General features: G+C 42.2%; 1 protein-coding gene across 2 annotated transcripts; it reads left to right on the top strand.

Annotated features, from left to right (window-relative positions):
* The first annotated feature begins 1,402 nt into the window (after positions 1 to 1,402).
* On the top strand, positions 1,403 to 23,986 carry Ube2j1 (ubiquitin conjugating enzyme E2 J1). Of its 2 annotated transcripts, XM_040740464.1 has the most exons (8): positions 1,406 to 1,641; positions 8,091 to 8,164; positions 8,916 to 9,047; positions 11,073 to 11,157; positions 12,996 to 13,101; positions 14,616 to 14,745; positions 17,025 to 17,144; positions 21,369 to 23,986. In XM_040740464.1, the coding sequence occupies exons 1-8, from the start codon at positions 1,611 to 1,613 to the stop codon at positions 21,645 to 21,647; spliced, it is 957 nt and encodes a 318-aa protein (XP_040596398.1). In that variant the 5' UTR covers positions 1,406 to 1,610; the 3' UTR covers positions 21,648 to 23,986. The 2 variants fall into 2 exon arrangements, with proteins under 2 accessions (XP_040596401.1, XP_040596398.1); XM_040740467.1 differs by lacking the exon at positions 17,025 to 17,144 and having other exon boundaries at positions 1,403 to 1,641.
* Positions 23,987 to 25,625: the final 1,639 nt, after the last annotated feature.

The raw sequence follows: 25,625 nt of genomic DNA, 5'->3' as shown, positions 1-25,625 counted from the left end.
CTGAGACAACTTTAAGCGGTTTAAAAAAATGTTTTTAGGGTTATTACTAAGGTAAAAATGATTCCAAATTTTAATATGGGCTAGAATTTTTTGTCTCCTTTAAACTGTAACTTTCTTCTAGGAAGAAATTTGTATCTGATAAAAGTGTTCTTTTGATAAATCTAAATTTTCTGGGAAAATTAATTCCCTTGCCATCCAGTTACCAGTCAAGAATTTAGTAACCTTTAAGTAGCATTATTCCCTTTTTATCAACTTATTTTCCCAATCTGTACATGTTTCAATTTAGAGAATTGGCTTTTCTCTTGCAGCGACTATAATTAAGCTTTGACATGTGCCCGTAACTCAATGCCAGATTTGTTGTTTTAGCTAAGGAGAGGCTGTAATTCCAACTGAGCCAGTTTTGTACCGAGCAGAGCCCCCACGACCTGCTGACGGTGCCTTCAAACTAAAGGGAAACATCCTCATCTGCACTGTTTGGAAGAAAAGGGGGAGCCTCAGGGGAGCGTGCGTCCACAGACGGTAGTAGACTGGGAAACACTGCATGCCTGGTTATGAGGTTGGCTGCAGAGGAAGGTGTTGGATGCTAAACTTGAGGACGGAACACAAAAACGAAGGACCGAAGAAGCACGTTGGAGTTTGTTTTTGTTTGCTTCTCTTCATCAGATTACGTTTACTACTCAGAAAATATCCCCTTTGAATGGCTTAAAAAAGATGCCATTTAAATGTAGCTTTTTCCTTCCCACTTCGGTCGGCTGGGACAAATCACTATGAAATTCGCGTACAGACAACAAACAAGGTTTGTATATAACGAGTCTGTCCACCTGTCTTCATCCCACCTAGAACCTCTAACCTCTACTGGGACCCGGTCCCTGTCCCTCCTTTCCTGTCCCGCGGTCCTCTTAAGCCTTGTGAACCGAGTTTTCTGTGCCTTGCACATTCGACAAAGACACGCACGCGTCCTCTCAAGTCTGGCCTGTCATATTTATATGCCTTTACTAAAACCCGACGGACCCGTTGGTTTCATCTTGCACCCCGAGAGAGAACGGTGTCTTAGCTAACCGCATTACGCAGCTCGGGGCCACTGGGACCCAAGTCCACTCCAGTCCCTCGCACCAGGACCAACAGCGGAGAAGCGCACGTCCCGGTCACCGGCACCCAGGCCGCGCCCGCCCGCCCGCAGCTCCGGGACGCGTCGTTTCCCCGACCAGCCCGCGAGCTCATGGCCTCCGGGGCTGGGCCGAGGGGACGATGAAGATGCCCCCCGGCTCCGCAGGTCCCCGGGCGCGCAGGCGTGGCGGGCGGCCGCCGAGCGAGCGCCACGAAGCGAGGGCCACGTCAGGCCGACCTCACAGAGCCGGCGCGGGCGGTGACGCAGCGGCGCGTGGGCTCTGACGTCATCCCCGCAGGCCGTCCGCAGCCCGGCGCCTCGCTCGGTGACGCCCTGGCGCCCGGCCGGCCCTCAGGGAGGCGGACCCCGCGGCCCGCGCCTCGCACCTTGCCCGCGGTCGGGCCGGACTGGGCGGTGTCAGCGGAGGCCCTCGCCAGGCGCGTCCGCCGCGCGACACCCGGGCAGCCGCGGCGCTGACGGGAGCGGCAGCGGGAGGTCCGCCATGGAGACCCGCTACAACCTGAAGAGCCCGGGTGAGCCCGACTGGGGCGGCGAGCGGACGGACGGACGGGCGGGCGGGGTGGGCGGAGACCCCGGAGTCCCGGAGCGGCACCTCGGCCGGCTCGTGTCCACCGGACCTCGCGGCTGCTCCGGGTTCGCGCTTTACTCGAGGCCGCTGCCGGTCCCGGGGTGCAGGCCGCAGGGCGGGGCGGCCGCTGCGGAGCCGCAGACCTGCTGTGGCCCCAGCCCTGCTGTCGCCCCTTAGCACCCGGCCTCTCCTTCCCAGTCTCCGTGGTGTCAAGAGCAGGTGTAAAGGCGACGTCAGCGTGTTGTACCCCCTGGCTGTATCCGCAGTCTAGGACCACCTCCCGACGAACTTTTGTTAGGTGTTTGACTCAAATTTGAGGGATCTGTCGTTGCAGTATCCCATTTCGGTATTTGGAGGTGAATGGAATTGTAGACATAACGTAACTGCCCTCTAACTAAACTAGTTGATCGGTGTACTTGAGAATTAACCACGATTTGGAGGGTGAACTACATCTGAATTCACGCAGAGAATTTCTTTCCTTCGTTTAATGTCCCCGACACTTTCTGATGCATTAAAAACATTGCAAAAACCCACAATCAGTTGACTAATATTAAGCCAGGTGTGACACGAATTACTGGATTCTGTAAATGGTCTTTATTCTAAATGTCCCTTTATAATTTGTCAGGAGAAGAAAACTCTGTTAGCACTGAATAATAAACCCCATGGTATTGATGATCTTCGAACTAGAACACTTGCCGCTGTTCTTTGTTGTTTTTCTTTCCGACACTGTTTCTTAGTTTGAACTTTTAAGTCTAACATCCATATGGGATGTTGTGAGTCTTTGTTTAAAAAAATAGAGAATATAGAAATGCAAAGCCCGAGGATATTGACTGAACAGAATGTTGTTAGCTTGAATACTGTCAAGTAAGTGTCTTTAGGTGACTGGATGTAGAATCCGTCTTATTTTAGGAGATTGGTTTAAAAATTGGCCATGGCTGTGCAAGAATGACGTTTACACAGCTGACTTTTAATGGGACTCCATTCTCTATCTTAAGCCCATCATTTAAAACCTGAAGAATTAAAAGTCAGAGAAAGTAGAAATGCTTGAATTTTACCCTTTTGATGCCAGAATGGTTAAATTAGTTGGACTTAAAAAAAAAACTGTGGTAAATTGTACAGTACTTCATTAGTCAATGTCCAGAGAATAATGAAATATCAGGAAATTGCTTAATCTTTTTTAATGATCTTTTTTGTTTCCTACTGACCTATTTTTATGTGCATTGCTGTTTTGTTTACATGCATGTCTGTGTGAGGGTGTCAGATCCACTGGAACTGGAGTCACAGACAGTTGTAAACTGCCATGTGGTTGCTGGGAATTGAACCAGGGTCCTCTGGAAAAGCAATCAGTGCTCTTAACCTCTGAGCCATCTCTCCAGCCCCAAATTGCTCAATCTTGATAGGTTATCATACTTAAGATTATGATAAAATTTAAGCAACTTTAGAAATTAATACATTTTTAGCTGGGTATGGTGGTATGTGACTTTAATTCCAGCATTTGTGAGGCAGAGGTAGGCAGATCTCTGTGAGGTCCAGCCTGGTCTACATAGTGAGTTAGTAAATTTCCAAAGAATGCTGAGTTTTAGATGACTTTTGTATCTGTTATAAATTTTATCCTCTTTGGTTTCTTCAAAGACGATGGTGTTCTAAAAAGAAAGTTTTTAAAAATCTTTGCTATTGGTGTAGACGATTTTGAGTTAATAGAGAAGGTAAATTAGATGAACCATAGAACTTGTTGAATTACTGAGAAGTGTGGCGATAATTTAGTCTCAAACCTTTGCTGTTTGTAGATTAATAGCTATGTGAAAGGAAGGAATCTAAACATGTCATTTCCTATTTGCTGGTGTTGGGTTATGCGGATGGGAAAATTTAAGAAGACAATACAGAAAATGCTTAGTGTTGTATTATGTAGATGGTAACTTTGTTCGGTTTGTAGAGATATTCTATCTCTAACAGAAACTTGGGAATTATCCCGGTTCTTATTGTTGGTGTCAACTGAAGCCTCATAGGAGACTTCTCATTCCACTCAGACCCATCTCAGTTGTAGATACATAGAACTATAGTGATTGAACATTGTTATAGATTTCCACAGACTAAAAAAAAATCTGTGAGTTGTAAAAGCAAAAACCTGTGAGTTGTATCCTCACCTTCTTCAAACTTTTATATTTACTGAAAATGCATATCCCATGGATTCACAGTACTCAGGGAGCTGCTGCCCTTCACACACCAGCCCAAAGCCTTGAACATGCTAGGCAAACTAGATATTACTGAGATATGCTCAGCCCTGGAGGCATAAATTTCTTGTTCAGCTTCTTCACCTCTACCCTTTGTGGTGGAAGGTGTCACTGTTGTCATCAGATCTATTAAAACAAAAACTTAATCACTTCTCAAGTTGACAGTGTCTCAGCAGTAACCCCAGTATCATAGCAGTATAGGCAGCCAGTAAAGCCCAGAGTTAGTTGGTTAGCTTGCGGGGTAGGGTTGGTCAGGACCTGACCCCTGCTTTCCTCTCCAGCTCCATCACCTGTCTCTTAGACGCCTCTCCAGATGTTTCATCTCCTACCCTACTGGATCCTCTGTTTGGAATGCGTTCCATTTAACCCATCTGAAATTCCTGTCACTTCTTCAAGCTTCTATAATGGTTAGCCTTCTCATCTCCCTTGGGTAGGCTAGGTAGTCCTTAAACTTACTCATACTTGGGCAATACTGTCATTTCCTTGTAATATTATTTTCAGGTCTTCTAATTTCTATAAGCTTATTGAGGCAGGAAGTTAGCCCTTTTCTCTCTCCACCCAGACAGTCTTCAAATGTGTTTTGCTTTAATTTTTAAAATTATTTTATTTTTATGTATAGGAGTGTTTTGCCTGAGTTTGTCTGTCCACTGTGTATGTGTGCCTGGTACCCATTGAGGCCAGAAGAGGGCATGGAACCCCTTGTAACTGAATTGTGATCCATGTAGGTGCTAGGAATCAAACCTGGGCCCTCTAGAAATCAGCCAGTGCTCCTAACTACTGAGTCATCTCTCCAGCCCTGTTTTGCCTTGTTTTTAGTTTTTAGCATTTATTCATTTAGTGTGTGTATAGGCACCATGGCACTCATGGAGATCACAGGACATGCCACTGGAGTCAATTCTCTCCTTCCATCATGTGGGACTCAGAAAGCCACTGAGTTTCTTCTAGCACATCTTCAAAACAATTTTTAAGTAAATACCTGTGCATAAAAGTGTCTTTGTAAGCAGAAGTATTAGTTCTTAAACTTTTGCTGACAAGCCTTCATTCTGAAAACAGCAAGAGGCAGTTGGGAGCATCATTTAGGGTTTACATTTTTAATGTACCTGCCTCCTGAAATTCACCATGTCTTGGGAACTGATGATCTTAAGATAGGGACTTTCCAGGGGCTGGAGAAATGGCTCAGTGGTTAAGATAGGGACTTTTCCAAGAAGAATTGATGTTTGGAAGACAGTGGCCTATAAAAGATCCTTTCATTTTTATGTTTTGGCCCTAAGTTTAGTGTAAGTTCAGTGAACTAACTGGGCAAAAGAAGAGGGCAAATGCTGGGGCCCATGGAGCCTAAAGTTTTGATCCAAAGAGACCAAATGGCTTCCATAAAAGGAAGACTTAAGAGTTAGATGCAGCTGTCATTCCCTTCCTTGACTGATGTTCCTCACAGTCAGAGGACTCTAGGAAATTAACTTTGCTGAGAGGAGGAGGGGTTGACAGTTGAAATTCACCATCACCATATTGGGTTGTCAGCCTGACAATATCTGGAATACCCTGGAGATGGAACTGAGCATTTCCTGTAAAGAATTATATAGATTAGGCTAACCTTGACTGTGGGAGGCACCATTCCATGGCCTAGGGTTCTGGATTGATATAAAAAGGAAATGTGAGCTGAGTTCTGGCACTCATCTCTCTGTTTCCTGACTGTGGATGTAGTGTAACCAACCAGCTGCTGCTTGATTTCCCTACCACGAAGAACTGTACCTTGTGAACAAGGGTAACCCCTTCTTTAAATTGCTTTTGTCAGGGGATTTTATTACAGCATCAGGAAAAGTGATACCAGAGGACTTCTGTATTATATTTGTACTGATTGGTTTAATGTCAACTTGACACAAGCAAGAGTCATCAGACAGGAAGGAGCCTCAATTGAGAAAATGTTTCCATGAGATCCAGTTGCAAGGCATTTTCTTAACTAGTGATCAGTTGGGGGGGCAGCCCCATGGTAGATGGTGCCATCCTTGGGCTGGTGGTCCTCGGCTCAGTAGGAAAGCAGGTGGAGCAAGCCAATAAGCAGCACTCCTCCGTGACCTCTGCATCAGCCCCTGCCTCTAAGTTCCGCCTTCCTTGAGTTTTTGTAGTGGCTTCATTTGGCGATACACAGCAATGTGGAAGTGTATGCTGAATAAACCCTTTCCTCCCCAACTTGCTTTTTAGTTATGGTGTGTCATTGCAGCAGTAGAAACCCTAAGTAAAACCCTGCTATTATCATCGTCATTAGTATTATTGTTGTGTGTTCAGGTGTGCGTGTGCCGAGGTGACTGTGGCGGTCAGAGGACAGCCTTCCTGAATCAGCTCTGGCTTCCGTTATGTTGATGTGGACGCTTACTTGCTGTGTCTGCTGTGTACTGTAGTTGGCTTGCAGGCGCTTTCTTGTCTCCACCTTGTCGTGTGGTACCACAGTATGCTGGCTTCACAAACATGCATGTCATTGCTGCTCGATTTTTACGTGAGTCCTGGGGACTGAACTAAGATGTGTTGAGTCATCTTAGCCTTCATTTCCTCTCCACAGGTCTCTAGATAGGAGGCCTTTCCACACTGACCTTTTCAACCAAAACAGATTTGTATTGTTTATTTTTCACATCAGGGTTCTCATTAAGCTTTTCTTTGAATAAAGAATTTTGTCTAGTCAAGTTCATTCAAAAACATTATCAGTCACAGTTCCAGATTCTTTGGAAGAGAAAGGATGAAAGACTTTAACATCCATTCATCATATTCACATACTTTCAGCTCTAAGCTCTGAGGAGGCCACAGTGAAGTAGAGCCTTACAATACTTAGCAGAAAAGACAGGGGTTAAACAGATACTGCAGCTGCAGTATCCTGACAACACATAGCAAGAGACTCAAGCTGGTCCAAGGGCAGGGATTACTAACATGACTGGCCATTAGAATCATTGGAAGAGGCATCCTAGTCTCTGTCCTATCAGAAACTTTACTTTCATTTGCCCAGATGAGATTTTCTAGTCCCTCTGAGGAAGGACAGCTAAGTATCAAGTGAACCTTCCTGAAGAAGTTACTTAGAGGCCAGGCATGGTGATGCATGCCTTTAATCCCAGCGCTTGGGAGGCAGAGGCAAGTGAGTTCCAGTCCAGCCAAAAAACAAAACAAACAAAAAAACCAGCCAAAATGAAACAAGATCATAGTAACAAAAGACATTGCTTAAGTGATGGTACCAGAACAGCTTTGCATGCTGAGGAAACACTAAGGAGGTCTGCAGTAGAGAGAAGGTGGGGTGTGTCTGAGAACTGAACAAAGTTGAGTGTCTGGAATTTGGAGGGAGACCTTGTATCAAATGTGTATGTTTCTAATACAGATGTTTTCATGCTGTGTTAATACTGACTGCCTTCCAACTCTTAAGCACCTTGATGACCTAGAATTTTATGATTGTAGCTGTTATATCTAGCTCCTATCAAGTACTTGAAGTATTTGATAAGTGGATAAGTTCTCGACTTCAAGGGTTCACTTCACAGTAGGAGATGGGAAAGAGTATTAGTAATTATGAAGTAGAATAGTGATGACTCAAGAACTTAGTTTTTGTTGCTTGAAATAGTCTTGCTGTGTGGCCCAGTCTTGAAATCTTACTGTCTTGACCTCCTGAGTTCAGGGGTTGCAGGTGTGTGGCATCACTCTTGGATAGGAATTTTTTTAAAGCCTATATTAAAAAATGTAGACTCAAATGAAATAGTATGAAAAGCAGCACCAGATTGATCTGGTTCTTTCTGTGTGGGAGTTGCTTTCCTTTAGCATGTTCCTACCACACTCTGACCTGTCCTTCGTACAGTTGAGTTTACCTCCTCCGCCTGTTCCTACCACACTCTGACCTGTCCTTCGTACAGTTGAGTTTACCTCCTCCACCTGTTCCTACCCACCTATTTTTCTTTGCTAGTTTTTAAAGCTACCCAATTTTCTTTCAAGGGCAGACACCTGACCTCTGCTTTCTTCTGTCTGCTCTCTGTAGGCCAGGCTGGTCTGGAACTCACAGAGATCCACCTGCCTCTACCACCTGAGTGCTGGGATTAAAGACGAGCAGATACCACCCCGACTAGAAAGGTTATTAGCCTGTGCTGATCACTTGGAAAAGTATGTTTTTAAATATCTCCATTTTGGGATTTTCTTTTAGCTGTTAAACGATTGATGAAAGAAGCGGCAGAATTGAAAGATCCAACAGATCATTACCACGCCCAGCCTCTGGAGGTTCGTTTCTGTCTCTGTCCTGAGGACTGCAGGACTTCAGTGCCCGAGACAACTCAGAACTACACTTCATTGCTCTGAGTTGTTGATGCCTTTGAGGTTGCTTATTGATCTGCTTTATTCTGTTTCCTGAGTGTTCATTATAGAGGGATAAAGGGAGAAAGAACCCCATACACTGCACTGTTAAGAAGACTCAGACCCGTCAGGGGTGTCTGCAGCCATGTAGGCTTTGACATAAGCATCTCTACCTGTCTCTGACCATGAAAGGAGAATGCTGACTGTGCACAGTCAGGTTCTCATGGGAACAGTGAAGACATAATATGATGTGTAAGAACTTTGTAGTGTGAAAACTAACTTGGCAACTGTATAATGACATATAGCCAGTCTGTTAATATTACTGAGTAGTTATACACAATGAAGTTATTCATAATGGAATTTATGCTAATGATTTGACTATTTCCACTAATTGATATTTTTGAGGCATTAATTTCTAATTTAATTAAATGAATCTTATTTATGAATATATAATAGGACTTACAATTTTTTAATTTTTAAATTTAAATTTTAGATCAAATTAAATACTTGATTTAAAAATATTTTAGCTTTTATGAAACAAAATTTATATTAAATAGCACCTGTTTACGAATGATTTGAGGCATTTTGAGCATGAGAGACTATTATAGCACTATTAGGTAGCATTTGATTTCCCTCACCTGGCACTTTTGAAAAACAGATAATTCTTGTTTTTGTTTAGGATAACCTTTTTGAATGGCACTTCACAGTTAGAGGGCCCCCAGATTCTGATTTTGATGGAGGAGTTTATCATGGACGAATAGTGCTGCCACCAGAGTATCCCATGAAACCACCGAGCATTATTCTGCTAACGGTAAGAGCTCTTGACTTTTTACAGTGCTTGCGGGTTAACCTCTCCGGCTCTCTACAGATGTAGTCAGCATATTTATAAGAAATGAAGTAGAATGCTATTCTAATTTTGCCTTGAGAGCGTAGGCCATAGAAGTGTAGTATTTTGTCCTAAGAATAATTCCGAGGATGCTGCTGCATCTGTGAAGTACTGGTGGTATTATGGGATACATAGATGTCATAGCACAGTGGTTAGGACTCAGTGAATTAATGTGTGAGGAGCACTAGGCGTGCTGCCTGGCTCATGGTCATACTCTGAGGACAGCTCAGAGCCATTCCACATTGTTTTCTTCAGTTTCCTCACATTTGCAGTGAACTTTACCATCTGTCGCACTGAGTTGACATGGAAATGAAAGATCAGTACCCTGTAATAGCTCTTAGAATAGCGCCTGCCACAGAAACCTTAATAAATGTTATCTTCCTTCTGTTTACAACTCAATTTCTACCTTCATGTGAAAGAAGACTGTTTATATATTAACGTCTTGATTGCTAAACTTTCCCTACCCTCACGTTTAATTTTCTCCTAACCACACACATGCGCACACACACACACACACACACATAGACCCTTTTGTTTTTGATAACCTTACTCTTGTGTAGGCTATTACAGTCTAGTTTCACACTGTTCTCTGTTGAAACATACTTTTTCTGCTTATCTGAGAACTGCCATGGCTTCTCAAGTCTTCATCCTGTTCCGCCTGGCTTCTTATCTGACTCACAGGGTAACACTCTGACCTCTGACAGGAGGTGTTATCCATAACAGCAGGCTGCTGGAGCTGCAGCTGTCCTCTGGGGCATGCAGAGGCATTTGTTTGGGATCATCTGTTCAGGGCTCTGAGCAGTGCTCTTTTCATCCTACCACCTGCTGGCTTTATATTGTCTTTGAACTAGTTTTGTTTCTCTCCCTCCCTCCCTCCCTCCCTCCCTCCCTCCCTCCCTCCTCCCTCCCCTCCCCCCCCTCTGTGTATATAGCTCTTTACTAGTAGTTAACCAGTGGATCAGTTGGATTTACCACACTGAAGAGCAGCCCTCCCTTCCTCTGTAGTCAGTATTACCTTCTTGTTCACTTCCTCTTGGCAGTGGTGGCACACACCTTTAGTCCCAGCACTTGGGAGGCAGAAGCAGATGGATCTCTGTGAGTTCAAGGCCAGCCTTGTCTACAGAGCCATAGGCTCCAAAAAGCTATACAGAGAAACCCGTCTCAGAAAACAAAAGCAAAAGAAAAAGTCACTTCCCACTTGGATTCAGCAAATGTTTACTGAGCGGGACCCAGGCACGCTGATGACAGGACTGAGTCAGCCTCCGCCCAGTGGAGCGCTGCTTCTGCCTTAGTGCCTTTTCTTTACCTTCTTCCTCGGTGTTGTGGCTGCTTCACCTGCTCAGGGTCACAGCTGCTTTTCATCTGCGGGAATAACTTCAGTGGCTACTTCTGAGGAGAGGTGCCAAGAGTCTGTTAATCTTTACTGACATCGGCATGCTTCTACTTCTGCCTGCCTGCTAGAGGTCATTGGTAGCTTTCCTATTGAGTCATCAGATCCATGTCCAAACCAAAGTGATGGTCACTGCTCATCTAATTAAATAGTATCAACTTTCTGAAAAACTGTTCCTGTCTCACGACTCCTCCAACTAGTCAGGTGACTTTGGCCTCTTATGTGTCTTCTCTTTATGCAAACCTAGATCTGTAGTAGGCACAGGGCATAACATCGATAAACCTTTACAGGATAATTATTTAGATTCCAGTTGTGCTGCTCAGTCTCAGGTGCTACTATAGCTTCTAAAAACAGCCTTTATTATTTATTTAGTATTTAACAAATATTTTTTGAATGCCTATAAGAGGACAAAAAAAAACTGTGTTCCTTTAGAGTTAAAATCTTTTAAATATTATGTTTAAAATTATTATTTATATATAAATATGATATATTTGTTATTGGGAAGCAGAAGGTGTTAAATAGACTTTTGCAGTTTTTGAAATGTGTTCTTTCTTTCTAAGGCTAATGGACGTTTTGAAGTAGGCAAGAAGATCTGCCTGAGCATCTCAGGGCATCATCCTGAAACCTGGCAGCCTTCATGGAGCAGTGAGTATTAGTGAATACAAGTTTCCATCATTGTGTTAAGTTCATAATAGTGAATTATCTGTATCGCAAGAACTTTGAGTCTTTAAAGAAAGAAATTAAAGAAGCCCTCAGAAAATGGAAAGATCTCCCATGCTCTTGGATAGGTAGGATCAATGTAAAAACGGCAGTCCTGCTAAAAGCAATCTACAGTCAATGCAATCCCCATTAAAATACCAGCACAATTCTTCATAGACCTTGAGAGAACAATAATCAATTTTGTATGGAAAAACAAAAGACCCAGGATAGCCAAAACAACATTACTCAACAAAGCAACATCTGACGGCATCACCATCCCTGACCTCAAGCTCTATTATAGAGCTGTAGTCCTGAAAACAGTTTGGTATTGGCACAAAAATAGACAGGTAGACCAATGGAATTGAATTGAACACCCTGATATTAACCCATACATGTATGAACATCTGATCTTCGACAAAGAAGCTAAAAATATACAATGGAAAAAAGAAAGCATCTTCAACAAATGGTGCTGGCATAACTGGATGCTGGCATGTAGAAGAATGCGGATAGATCCATGTCTGTTGCCATGTACAAAACTTAAGTCCGATCAAAGACCTCAACATAAATCCAGCCACACTGAACCTCTTAGAAGAGAAAGTGGGTGGTACCCTTGAACGAGTTGGTACAGGAGACAGCTTCCTGAACATAACACCAGTAGCACAGACAGTGAGGTCAACAATTAATAAATGGGACCTCCTGAAACTGTGAATTATAATACACTCTTGAAGAGCTGTAAGTGAAGACGTTGTGGTTAATATGTGGTACCATTGAAAAATTAACAAAGAATACTTTTTCATGTCTAGGTTTGTACAATACTTTAATAACCTCTCACATCTCCTGAAAATCTTCAGATCTTTTTTTCCTCCCAGAATAAACCTAGTTCCCTTTAGAATGTGCGTGCATGTGTGCATGTGTAGACGTGTATGGAGACCAGCAGTTGTTGTAGGGTATCTTTCTTAATTCTTTTCTATCCTATTTTTTGAGGCAAGGTCTCTTACTGAACCTGGAGCTTGCACGTTTTTTTAGACTTGATGTCCAAGCAAGCCCCAGGAAGCTTCCTATCTCTGCTTCCCCAGAGAGGGCTAGAGTATGCATTGCTGGGTCTACCTACTCTTTGTTTCTTTCATACAACAAACACATAGGGAGCATGAGTGCTGGAGACCAAGCCTGGGTCCCTGTATTTATGCTGCCCTGCTGATCTGTTTTCCTACCCCAACTCCTACCCAGTCCAGCCCCTACACCCAGCTCCTACCCACCTCTTACCCCAGCTCCTACCCCAACCCAGCCCCTACCTGTTAAGAGAAGCTTTTTCTTTGAGAGAAGCCTCCCTGCCAGCTTGGTTCTAGAGCCGCATCAGTCCCAAATAAACACACAGGAGGCTATATTAATTATGAAGCTGTTGGCCTTGCTTGTTTCTTACTGGCTAGCACTGACTTAAGTAATTACCCCATAATTGTTAATCTAAGTATGTCTCTTACGGGAGAAGTTTCCGGGCTTCCTACCCCATGGCATTACATCTCGACTCTTGTGTTTCTCCTACCCAGAATCCTCCTCGACTCCTAGTCCTGCCTATCTAGATTCCTATTGGCTCAACAGTGCTTTATTGACATAAGACTTCCCCAACACCTACCCACCTCTTACTCCAGCTCCTACCCACCTCTTCCCCAGCTCCTATCCTAACCCAGCTCCTACCCACCTCTTCCCCAGCTCCTATCCTAACCCAGCCCCTACCCACCTCTTAGCCCAGCTCCTTTCACTAAATTGATGTTCACTTTCTGTTTCAGTAAGGACAGCATTGCTGGCCATCATTGGATTTATGCCAACTAAAGGAGAGGGAGCCATAGGTTCTCTAGATTACACACCTGAGGAAAGAAGAGCACTTGCCAAAAAGTAAGTTCCTTGTTAAGACTGACTGGCATTAGTGATAATGCTGTTAGGTTTCTTTCTCTGTGGTCTCTTGGCTAAGGATCCAGCCTTGACATTATAGAAATACAGTTCCGCCAATTTCCTTGTAATGGTCAGAATATAAAAAATTGATCTCAGGTTTTTTTTATAGTATTAATGGATCAGTCCCAGGGTTTTACCAGGCAGGTACTCGTCTACTAAATTGTAGTAGCTAAATTGTAGTACCAGCCCAGCTATTTCATCCTTTCAAAATGAGTTGATGTGCTGGAGAGATGGTTGAGTGGTTAGCACTGACTGCTCTTTTAGAGGACCCACGCTATGGCTCATAATGGTCTGTAACTCTAGCCCTGCAGGATCCAATTACCACCCTTTTCTGCTCTCTGAGGGCACAGGAACACATGTAGACATACATGCAGGTAAAACACCCACACATCTAATGATTAAAAAATAAAGTAGTGATATCATTCTGCCATATTTGGTTTCCTCTAGTGGGAGACATGTCTTCTAGAAAGCATTGCTGGCCCTTTTGTCCCACTTCGGATGGTGTTTATATGTAGCTGTCAGATCAACTCCCTGGGGCTCGTAAGGGAACCCACTCTATCTTTGTAGGAACTTATATAGCATGTACCAGATATTCAATGAATGGTCTGGGAAAAGGAAATTTTTATTAGGTAGTGATAGAGTGACACTGCCTTTTTCTTAGATTTTTTTTCTTTTTTGGTGTATTTTTATCTAAATAATGTAATAATGCATTCAATTCAAAGTACCATTTCCTTTCTGTCTGTTCTGGAACTCACTATATAGACCAGGCTGACCTGGAACTCTCAGAGATCTGCCTGCCTGTGCCATAAATTCTATTTTTAATTGGCTTTTTTCCTTTTGTATATGTCTCTACCAAGAGAGAGCTTGGAGCTTTATATTAGACCTTTTCATAAATTTTTTGTTCTTCAGGATAGTATCACAGAGTATATTAGACAGTTTATATAAATATATTGCCACTGTTGATCAGAAGCTTATCTTTCTTTAGATAAATTGCTTTTTAAAAATGAAACAAACCTAAGCCAGTTTTTTAGTGAACACATTTACGTTGCTCAGAACTAAGTTGCTGCCTTGTCTCACAGCCTATAGGGTCTATAACATGAAGTTTATAAGTGTTCTTTTCTTTTAGTTATTCCATATTTGAGTATCTCTAAACATTTTAAAAAAGATTTATTTTTGTTTTATGTTTATGGGTATCTTGCCTACATGCATGTGTATGTGCATCGTGTGTGTGTGTGTGTGTGACCTGTGAAGGCCAGAGAGGGCATTGGCTTCCCTAGAACCCTAGCTTGTGAGCTGCCATGTGGTTGCTAAGAATGGAACCCTGGTCTTCTGGAAGAGCACTCAGTGTTCTTAAGTGCTGCACCATCTGTCTACCCGCTGTTTGAGTATCATAATAAAATGGAATTAGTGCTCAACTGTTTGGTCTGTGCTTGTTGAATAACATTGTTTCCTTGCAGATCACAAGATTTCTGTTGTGAAGGCTGTGGCTCTGCCATGAAGGATGTCCTGTTGCCTTTAAAATCTGGAAGTGATTCAAGCCAGGCTGACCAAGAAGCCAAAGAACTGGCGAGACAAATTAGTTTTAAGGTACTATAAACTCCTAAACAAATCTGGTTATGTAGCCTTTTAGTTTACTGCTGAATTCTAGATAAACAGGAAAGTAATATACTTCTATTGACATGAGGTTTTATAAATGTTTACTTAATACAAAAGGTATAAGCTAGACTCATGCAGGCATTTGGGCATAGCAGTTAAAGCTAGACTGGAGTATAAGACTGCATCGGGTCTCAGCTTTGCTGTTTACTGGCTGACGTATCAGACAGTACCTTACCATCATGTGTCCCTTTACACCTATAAATAATAGTGCTTCCCTATCGGACTTTGTCAGGATATGTTAATTAACACATACCACAAGTATTGTAGTTGTATTTAAAACTATTATTAGTGCTTAACAAATTCTAGTTTCCTTCCTTCTTTCCTCCTTCCTTCCTTCCTTCCTTCTTTCTTCTTTTCTTTTTTATTTATTTTTCTCTTATATATTGCATCCTGATCACAGTTTTCCTTCCCTCCACTCCTCCCAGTCACCTTCCCAACCCCTGCTCTCCCCCAGATCCATTCCTTCTCCATTTCCCTTCAGAAAAGAGCAATCCTCCCAGTGATGTCAGCCAAACACAGCATAACAAAATACAGTAAGACTAGGCACAAACCTTATCAAGGCTGGGTGAGACAACCAAGTAGGAGGAAGAGGGTCTCAAGAGCAGACAAAAGAGTCAGAGACACCCCCCCTCCCACTCCCACTTTAGGAGTCCCACAAGAACACCAAGCTATACAACCATAACATATATGCAGAGGTCCTAGCTTAGACCCGTGCAGGCTCTGAGATTATTGCGTCAGTCTCTGTGAGCCCTTATAAGTTCTGCTTAGTTGATTCTGTGGGCCATGTTCTAGTGGTGTTCTTAACCACTCTGGCTCCTATAATCCTTCCTCCTCCTCTTCTGAGGAGTTCCCTGAACTTTGGCTCATGTTTGGCTGTGGGTCTCTGCATCTGCTGCCATCAGTTGCTGGATGAAGCTTCTCTGATAATTATTGGGCTAGGCCCCGATCTATGAGTATAGCAGAATATTGTTAGGACTCATTTCATTAACACTTTTTTTTTTTTTTTTTTTTTTTTTGCCAGACCTGTTTGGTTCTATCTTAGGTCTCTGGGTTATCCAACTTCTGGTTCCTGGCCAACCAGGCAGTGTCAGGAGTGGGTTTTCTCTTTGGGCCTCAAGTTGGAACAGTCATTGGTTGCCCACTCCCACAAATTCAGTACCACCATTACCCCAGCATATCTTGCAGCCAGAGCAAATTTTATGTGAAAGACTTTGTGGCTAGATTGATGTCCCAATTGCACCATAAAAGCCTTACCTAGTTGCAGAAGATGGCCAGTTCACGTTCTGTATCCCCCATTACTAGGAGTCCTTGATAGGGTCACCCTCATAGATTCCAGGATGTTTTCACTGCGTTAGGTTTCCACATCACCCCAGAAATGCCCCCCAATTCCACTTGTCTCTCCCAGTACTGTTCTGCCAGCACTACCCCTGCCCCAGTCCATCCACAAAATCAGCCCTATTTTTAGTTCTTTTTGAACAAAGTTAGTAACCTCACCTCCAAGAAATAACTGCTGTTAATATTTCAGCATATTTCCCCTTTACTCCCCTTGTCTGCATATTTTACCCAAATATAACACTTATATACTATTTTAATACTTTGAGTCAGCACACCCATGCTCTGGAATTTAATTAACCTGTATTAAGTAGTATGCTGCTTTCTCGCTCTTACCTGCTTTTCTTACGTCCAATTCTTGGGATTTTTCCCTCCAGTTTTATAGCAGTTCTTGGAAGAAGAAGCATTAAAAATCCTTTCTTGGATTCCTACTATACCTAAAATCTTCACATTTTAGCATCAGATTTGTTTTGAATAGTGTGGGTTTTCAGATTGAGGAAATACATAAAGCTTATTTGAGTAGTTACACTGTAAAATCGGTCTACTTGGGACTGTTTACTATTGTTGGAGAAAGCACAAGCTAGCCTCACATAGTTACGTCAGACTTTATCTAAAAGTCACCCCAGAGCCTTAGTTTACAGAGATTCTTGGAGCTGTAGGTTGTGAGCTGTAGTCCTGCCCTTTGCAGCTCCCTGAGAATGCAGACTGTCTAGTGCTCTCCCTATCAAACCAGGCATATAGCAGATGCAATTAAGCTCAAAGCTAAGCAACTGCTAGTACAAATGAAGGGAGCAGTGAGGGTAAATCAGGAGAGGGACTAGTCGATTGTTTGTAAATTTCTTCTTATAACACTGCTCTTGGGTATATCTTATTTATAGGCTGAAGTCAATTCATCTGGAAAGACTATCGCCGAATCAGACTTAAACCACTCTTTTTCACTAAATGATTCACAAGATGATTTACCTACAACATTCCAGGGTGCTACAGCTGGCACATCGGTATGGCTCTTAATTTTTAATACACATCCATAACACCCCTCCACTACATATACTACACACATAGACACACCACACACAAACACACACCACACTGCACATACCAACCACACACATACACCACACATGTGACACCCCTCCACACCTACTCCACATACACACATATACACACATTCTGCATGCACACAAATGCACACTATTGTTTGGAGTAAAGTAAGATGCTTGTAAATCAAATACTGAAACTTTTTTTTTTCTTAGTAGTAGAAGTTTAGCCCAGCTGCCCTACTAATTATGTTGTCTTGAACAAATCTCTCTGGACTTTAGTTTTTTTTTTTTAGTGGGATTGGATGAAATAGTTTCTAAGTCCTGTTGTCATTTCAGAATGCTATGACTTCTTTAAAGCTAGTGCTAGCATAGTACTAGCCTAGAGAAAACATGCATAGTTATAACTCTCTAATAGATACTAGGCACTACTTGATAATTCCCTGAGCTGCAAACTTGCCTTGGAGTAGTTCTACATACTACTCTAGTCACACATGGTTACCTAAGTTTAAATTCAATGCAGATTTAGAAGTTAGCAGTGTTGGCTCCCCAGGCACACTAGCCATGTTCTAGACACTTGTAGTGTATGACTGGTAGCTGGCTCTGTTTAGAAGTTCTGTTTAGACACAGAACTTAAACTCCTCTCACATAGCCTTGTTGAACGCTGCCTTGTGTAGAGTAAGTGGCCAGGAATCTTAGATGAAAGAATGAGTGTGTCTCATGGTAGACATACCGTAAGAGTTCTGCTCTGACCCATTGCTTCCAGAAGTGGGCCAGATCAAAGTGATCAGAATAGTATAGATTACAAGTATTACTGGATTGGTGCTAAATAATGAGGGTTATGAGGGAAAAGTGGCTTGATTTAACATGTATACATGATGAACTTACCTCTTTTGGAGGCAGTTTTCTTACAGATTATTTGACTAGGTAACCACATCTTGTGTCTCTCCCTCTGGTTTGTAGATTCATTGAGGGAGTTGTGCATATGCCACTGTGCGTGTAGAGGGCAGAGGACAACTACTGGGAATCAGGTCTCTCCTTCTACTGTGTGGGACCTGGCACTGAACTGAGGTTTGCAGCGAGCACCTCAGTGCACTGAGCCACTTCTGGCCCTGTAGGACTCCAAAGTCAGAAACTTGGAAAAGAATAATCTATTGTAAAGTAGGACTAAATCGTTTTGTGTGGTTTTCTTTCAGGGAGTAAGATGGCCACATCAGTGTGCTTTAAATCTACTGTCAAGTGTCTTATTACATATTCCAGTCACACTTATTTAGTTGTCATTTATTTTGTCATTGTCTATGACTTACTGCTTTTATATAGTAAGTAGTCTAGGAAAAATACCCAATGGTAGCTTATGTTCTTCAGTCTATCAGTTTCCCAATCCCAGAGATTGAAGTTTGATTAAGCAATTCTATTTTATATTAAAAAGCATTCCAGGGCTGGTGGGTAAAGCATTCCCGGCCCAGTGGGTAAAGGCATTTGCCACACAAGTCTGGCAACCTGAGTTCAGTTCCTGAACCCACATAAAGGTGGAAAGGACCAACTTCACCCAGCTGTCCTCTGACTTACAAGTGTGACAGTAGCACCACACTGGCATGTGCATGTGCATGCACACTACAGTAAGTAAGTAAATGAAAATTTCAGAGAGTATTTACTATAAAAAAACAAAATATATTCTCTGGTGTTACTAAATTAGTATGGAAAATTGCTGTATTTCTAGGCCCCTAACTATGACTATAATTATTTAGATAGGAAAAATTGTAGCATTTCATAGCATTTTGTCAGTATTTAGCCAATGTTCACTGCCCAAAAGGTAGCTGAAATATAGAAACCTAAATAAAACAGTACATAAGCAGTTTTGTTAAAGCACATGGACTATAATATTGGGCATCAGTTGATTAATTAATTTTGTAGTAGCTGGGATCAAACCTAGTGTCTTGTGTGCTGGTGTGCTGTTAGTTTTTAAAGACATGGTCCTGCTATGTAGTTCAAGTTAGCCTTGAATTTGTCAATTTTTCTGCCTGAGCTGAGATCATAGCATGTTTTAAGGATTGTTTTATAAATGTATTAATCACACTAATAAATAAGTAAATTCACAACTTAGTTTTTGAATCTAAATCTGGACGCCTCCAAAAGGATATGTTAATAGTAACAATATTAGTAATGATTAACATTTACTAAGTAATTGTGTAACATAAGCACTTTATATTGTTAATCCATTTAATCCTCACAATGGCTGAATTGGACATTATCATCATTGCACAGTTGAGGGAGCTGAGACCTAGCTTAAATAACTGGCTTAGGAACACATGTCTAGGCAAAGCCAGATTAGAACTAATAAAGTCTGGTTGTTTTGTTAGTTTATGGGCAGGATAATCTCCCCTCAAACTAAGGAAAAAAAATAATGCATTCAGTAAAGTTTTAGTATGAGTCAGTCTCTTAGGCTATAGAGATATTATCATCATGTTTTTTTCCTTAAGAACCTGTTTCTCACCGGGTGGTGTTGGCACATACCTTTAATTCCAGCACTTGGGAGGCAGAGGCAGGTGGAACTCTGTGAGTTTGAGGCCAGCCTGGTCTACAAATCGAGTTCAGGACAGCCAGGACGACACAGAGAAACCTGTCTCAAAAAAAAAAAGAAAAAAAGAAAACACCTATTCCTTGTTCCTTGCTGGGTATGGTGGTAAATGTCTACAGTCTTAGCACTGGGAGGCCGGGGCAAGAGGATCATATGTTCAAGGCTAACTGGGTTACCAGATGATTGTTTTCTTTAAACCTTAGCCGTTGAGCTACTGATTATACTTATATAATATAATATATATAATATAATATATGCTCTTAGCATCAGAAGGATGCATAAGTTAGACTGTAGTGTTTCTGTATTGACTGCTCTTATTCTGTTCATTGAATATTGGTTCACTTACTGTTTGGTGTTTGTGATGACATGTCACCATACAACATTGAGTTTTATGTATCTGAATTCTTCAGTAGGCAGATTGTCCCTTGGAGTCCTAGATTGTACAATTCTAAGTTTATGCAGCTCTTTTTTATTTATTTATTTTTCAGTTTAAATTTAGATTAGAAACAAGGATGCTTCACAAGTCAGTTCCAGGTCCCTCTCCCTTTCCCTCCCCTCCTCCCGTGCCCTCCCCCCAACCCCCTCATTATCCCCTCATTTCCCCAGGGAGGGTGAGGCCCTCCATGGGGTTGTCCACAGTCTGTCATTTCATACAGGGCAGGGCCTAGACCCTTCCCTAAGGGTTCAGGGTGAGAGTGCACCTCACATTGTTGGATGGGAGTCCAAAGTCCTTGTGTATACTCGGGATAAGTACTGATCTACTGCCCAAGGCTCAATAGATTACCTGGTACTAAACTCACCAGTAGTTTCTTTATAACTCCATATTATGGGTTAACTACATTTAAGAAACTCCAAAGAGTAATTTTAAGGAATTCAAATTGCCTGAGTTTTTTTCCTATGCTGGAGATCAAACTGAGGTTTTTGTGGATGCTAGGAAAGTGCTCTGCCACTGGAGGGGCACCCCACACCTTTGTACTTGAGATGGTGTCTTGATACGTAGCCCAAGCTGGCCTGAGTTCACCATCTTCCTGTCTTCACTCTTGAGTGGAGCTGTTACAGGTGGGAGCTCCCACCCCCAGCCAGCATCTCATAATGTGTAAATGAATGTCAGCTTTCAAGTGGAGATTCACAAGTATTTCAGACTGGCAGCTTCCCCTTCAAGGTATATTGAAGAGGTCAGGTTCACCAAAGGTAGATGGCTTGGAGTTGCATTCTTTCTACTATTTGTAATGGGTAATTTTCAAGTTGAAAATGGAGAACAGATTGTTTCTCTCCTTGGGTCTTCTGAAAGAAGAGCGGTGCCCAGATGCTTGGCAGAAACTGCTGTTGCATCCACCATCTGGAGATAAACAGCCATAGTGCCCGTGTCTGCTGATACCCGAGCTCCTCCACCTCATGAATGCTGAGGATAACTCGTGTTTCTGGCTTATTCGTCAGGGTTGGTGCCTCATCTCAGCATTCACATGGTTCTTGGTAGAGTTACCTTAGTCTTGTTTAATACTCTCCATGTTCCTAAACTGTTAACAAGTATATATTCAAAATGTGTTTTTCTTTTTCCTTTTTTTTTTTTTTGCCAATTTAAAACAGATTTTCTTATTGTTCCCTAGTATGGAGCCCAGAATCCATCTGGAGCACCCTTGTCACAGCCTACCCAACCGGCTCCTAAGAATACCTCCATGAGCCCTCGACAGCGCCGGGCCCAGCAGCAGAGTCAGAGAAGGTCCTCCACGCCCCCCGATGTGATCCAAGGCCAGCCACCAAGAGCCAACCACACTGAGCACGGCGGGTCTGCCATGCTCATCGTCATCCTCACTTTGGCATTGGCAGCTCTTATATTCCGACGGATATATCTGGCCAATGAATACATATTTGACTTTGAGTTATAATGCTGGTTTGTGACTTAAGAGCTGAGGCTCGGTTGCTTCATTAAACATTCTGCATTGGGTATAACCTAAGGATTGTTTACAAAAAGATTATTTTATATTTACTCTTCATTACTTTTTTATCGTTATAAATTCATTGTGCTGTAGGTAGACATTCAGGCTATGGTCCAACAGTTTGTCCTGCTTAGATTAAGGGACTGGAAGCCATAGTTTCTTGTCTTACTATTTAATCTACTTCACAAACAAGTAACTTATTGTGGCTGCTCAGACCCAAGCTGCTTCTCTGTGGATTTTTCAGTGCTTTTCTGTGTAGTCTTTTGGAGTTTTCAGATAAAACGTGGTGTCTTCACACCAGAGTATTACTGGTTACTCAGTGTAACTTACTGAGTATCTCTAGGTATGTAGACTGAGACGGGGTAAAGAATGGCAGGGCAAATTGCTCACCACCTTCTTGAAAAGTGTCATTTATAGAAGAGAGACTGGGATTGCCCATTCTGTGATCTTTGTATTCGAAACTTTGTTCAGTGACAATAATTTGATTTCAGACATTTATGAAGATGTTTGTTATATTTTTGTTTTGGGATATTACTTGAAGAGGAAAGACTTTGTAGCCACTTTGATATGCTGTTATCACCTCCAGTATGCACACAAATGAAAAGAAAACAGGCCTTTATAACCCTATCTTACAGAAGAAAGGGTCCATGCCAAGAAATAGTTTGATTTTCTTTCACAAGTCAGGTGAGGAGATCTTTGCTCTACTTTCATTTGTACATGGTTTGAATTATATATATATTATATGCCCAGCTTGGTAATCACCATAGCTTTTAATTATTCTAGGAATATTCATAATAAAATTCTAATAGGAAAACTCAGGGCCCAAGTAACAGTGGTAGAGAAATAAAGAGCAAACTTTTATTTAGAATTGTTCACTAATCAAAGCCCAAGAAAAATTTCAATGAAAATTTTATCTGTCCTTAGTGCTAGCCAATCTCCCAGATGCTGACATCTGATTTTTCATCACAGTGCCTAGTGAGACCACTTAAGGCAATATTATATTGCCTTCAGCGTGTTCCTTCAATAACATCAAGGGAACTCCTGAGGGCCCTGTGTTGCTGGGTTAACTGGAAAATATAGGCAGTCCCCAGCTTTTTAAATATATCATGCTCTCAAAGCCTGTTTGTAAGTAGTTTTTTTTAAGACAACTGAATATAAATGGTTTTTGGTTTCTAGGTCATTCCACAAAAGGTTAGTTAGCTCATATGTATTTTAAGTATGTGTGGGAGGGTAGTTGTAAAGTCCGTATGTGGTTTTAACTAAATACAATTATGGGCATGCTAGAACAGCTCACAAACTCATTTTAAAGGTGAGTTTAATTTTCACTCCTATTATGTGATTTGGGATCTGTTAACCATTGAACATACTTTCCATTTTTATTTGGTAGCCAGTTTTGTTGTTGTATCAACACCTAAAATCTAAAAGGGCACTATATGCATTTTATAGTTATTCAGATTGTTTATGTCTGCATATGAAATTGGAAAAGTCTAAAAAGCCCAAGAACTTTGTGATGACCCCATGTCAGGAACACGATAGGTTACCATTTGTTAAATTTTCTTGCCATGAAAAAATATATTCTGAGGCCGTAGTTTATAATACCGGATATGAAAAACACTGGGCCAGTAGTCTCCTAGAAAGAAGTCAGAGTTTGGGAGAGAAACCCTACGCCACCACCCTGTGCTGAGAGGGTCATGTGCTAACGCAGTCTTCCTCCCAGTAGTCTGGCAGCCTTTGGAGCTCTGTGATCTTGCTGCATCTTCCGTGGGCGCCTGTGCTGAGCACTTTTGCTCTGTGATCTCATCTATTCTCCCCTCACTGTTGCTAACTGGCTACCTCTATGTGTGTTGGCATCTTTTAGCATCTGATAGACACATCAAAGTGGTACATTTGCTTTTCCCCTCATGTGCTATGTAGAAATTGTCTTCCCACCTGCGCCTTGGATTCAGTGACCTCACTGAAGGGCCTCTATTGTTAAAGCCTCAGTTTAGCCCCTCAATTCCAGCATAAGACCCAAATCATGTAGAAGCTGGTAGGTAAAGTCTTAGGATCTCCATTTCTCCAGTTCTCAGATTTCAGAACTTAAGGCTTCTTCACGGACCAGCATAGCATATGGCTACACATCAAGATAGTTAAAATAGCATGCTTGAAAAATATGCCTGTTTTGCTTGTAGCGATCTAAGCTCATGAACTTTCCAAATCTTCTGTATGTGGGGGATTTATGTAGCACTTTACATTTCCATGCTGCTGGTTGTTTTATTCTACTGAAATAAATGATTTCATCAAGCTTCTCAGTGAATTAAAAAACCTAAGTTATTTATTGATTTTACTATGAAAATGACAAATTTCCCTATTTCAGGAGAATAAGAACTCTGTTTATTCAGCTTTGGTTTATGAAGAAACATTGTAGTATCTTGAGATTCCCCGTTTTTATAGACCACAATCTGAAACCTCACACACCTGTTCTTACGGGAACCTAGGGTGAAGTGCTGAAAAGCCTACATTGTTCTGTTACCTGTAAATGAGTATGTATCAAGTGAACACACAGTGACCCTGACAGTTGTGTGGCTTCCTAAGAACAAACATCTCTTCACCTCAAACAGGGCACTAACCCCCAAACCAAAAAACAGTTCTACCTAAGATGATGTTAGTGAACCAGTGAGTCTATTGGGGTTACTTACAGGAGCATGAGTGAATTCAAGGCAGTGTCATCAGGAAAAGCCTACCCCAGCTTGGGTGATGTCTTAGGAAACAGCATCCCTGCAGCCCCTTGCATGACTGACGGTCAGCTCAACTGATTGGAGTCTCGCCAAGCAGTTGCTGCTTCTGTGAACTTGGGATGGGCCTTGTGAATCTTACTTCAGGATCTTCTTAACCCCGAGTCTTATGAGACCCCTCTCCTCTCCTCATTCTTCTCTCAAAAGAGTGTTTTGATTGGAGGGAAATAGCTACACTGCACCAACTGACCAAGGGTAGTGAACACATACCAGAGCCATTGAAATGGCAGGAAGCCACTCAAACCCAAAAGCCGTCTGAATACATTTGAACAGGTGTTTTCAGAACCTGTTTGAGCTGCCCAACAAAACCAGTGATTATACTCACACCTCGCTTTTGACCAAAGGTTGTGTTCCTTGCCATCTAATCTTGCCTCTTGTCCATATTCCTTTGAGTACCATGTCTGGGTCTTTCCACTTTGTGCCTTTTGCCATTGCTTTCATTAGCCACTCGTTCATCTGTGCAGTTACTTCTGGATCCCTTCCAGTCTCATGCCATCCTTTATAAACACCCGGTCTTCATTCCATACACCTGCTCCTGCCTCTCCCATCGCCTAAACCCGATGGAAGCCATACTGCTATGCATGACCAGAGTCCTGCTTCAGCTAATGCTGCTGGGGCCTCTCAGTCTCTGAGCTCGGGCACATGGGCTTTACCCTTCTGTCTTCAAATGAGCCAGTGTTACAAGCTAGACTGTTCATAGCCTGTGCCAAAGACAAAAATTAAGTCAAAGGGGATTATAGACTTCAATATAAGATCTATAGCTAATGGCAAATCCCTGAAATGCCAGCACTGGACAGGCAGAAGCAGGAGGGTTTGGAGTTTAAGACCAACATGAGCTACATGTTCAAACCCTGTGTCAAAACTGAGCAGCTACAACTAAAACCCATAGAAGAAACTGTCTTTGTCACACTGGGCTAGGCAGTGACTTCTCAACTACAAGTTTGAAAGCACAAGGAACCAAAGAAAGGGATGCTATAATTTATTGAAATAAACTTTTTTTTGGTATTTCAAGAACCTCTAATAAGAAAGTAATACTGGGTTTGGTGGCACATGCCTATAATCCTTCACTCAGGAGGCGGGTGGATTGTTTTGAACTCCAGGCAGCCCAATCTGTATAGCCAGTTCCAGGCTAGCTAGGGCTGTATAGCAAGAT

The sequence above is a fragment of the Mesocricetus auratus genome, unplaced genomic scaffold (genome assembly GCF_017639785.1).
Source record: "Mesocricetus auratus isolate SY011 unplaced genomic scaffold, BCM_Maur_2.0 Super-Scaffold_6730, whole genome shotgun sequence".
NCBI lineage: Eukaryota > Metazoa > Chordata > Mammalia > Rodentia > Cricetidae > Mesocricetus > Mesocricetus auratus.
The sequence above is the reverse complement of the archived record's forward strand: the minus strand, read 5'-3'. Positions and strand labels throughout refer to the sequence as shown.

Bases quoted from the DNA above. Each gene is read 5' to 3' on its own strand.
- Ube2j1 (XM_040740464.1), top strand. From the start codon at position 1,611: ATGGAGACCCGCTACAACCTGAAGAGCCCGG. The intron at 1,642-8,090 runs GTGAGCCCGACT...ATTTTCTTTTAG, and splicing joins CTACAACCTGAAGAGCCCGG to CTGTTAAACGATTGATGAAA. The intron at 17,145-21,368 runs GTATGGCTCTTA...ATTGTTCCCTAG, and splicing joins GTGCTACAGCTGGCACATCG to TATGGAGCCCAGAATCCATC.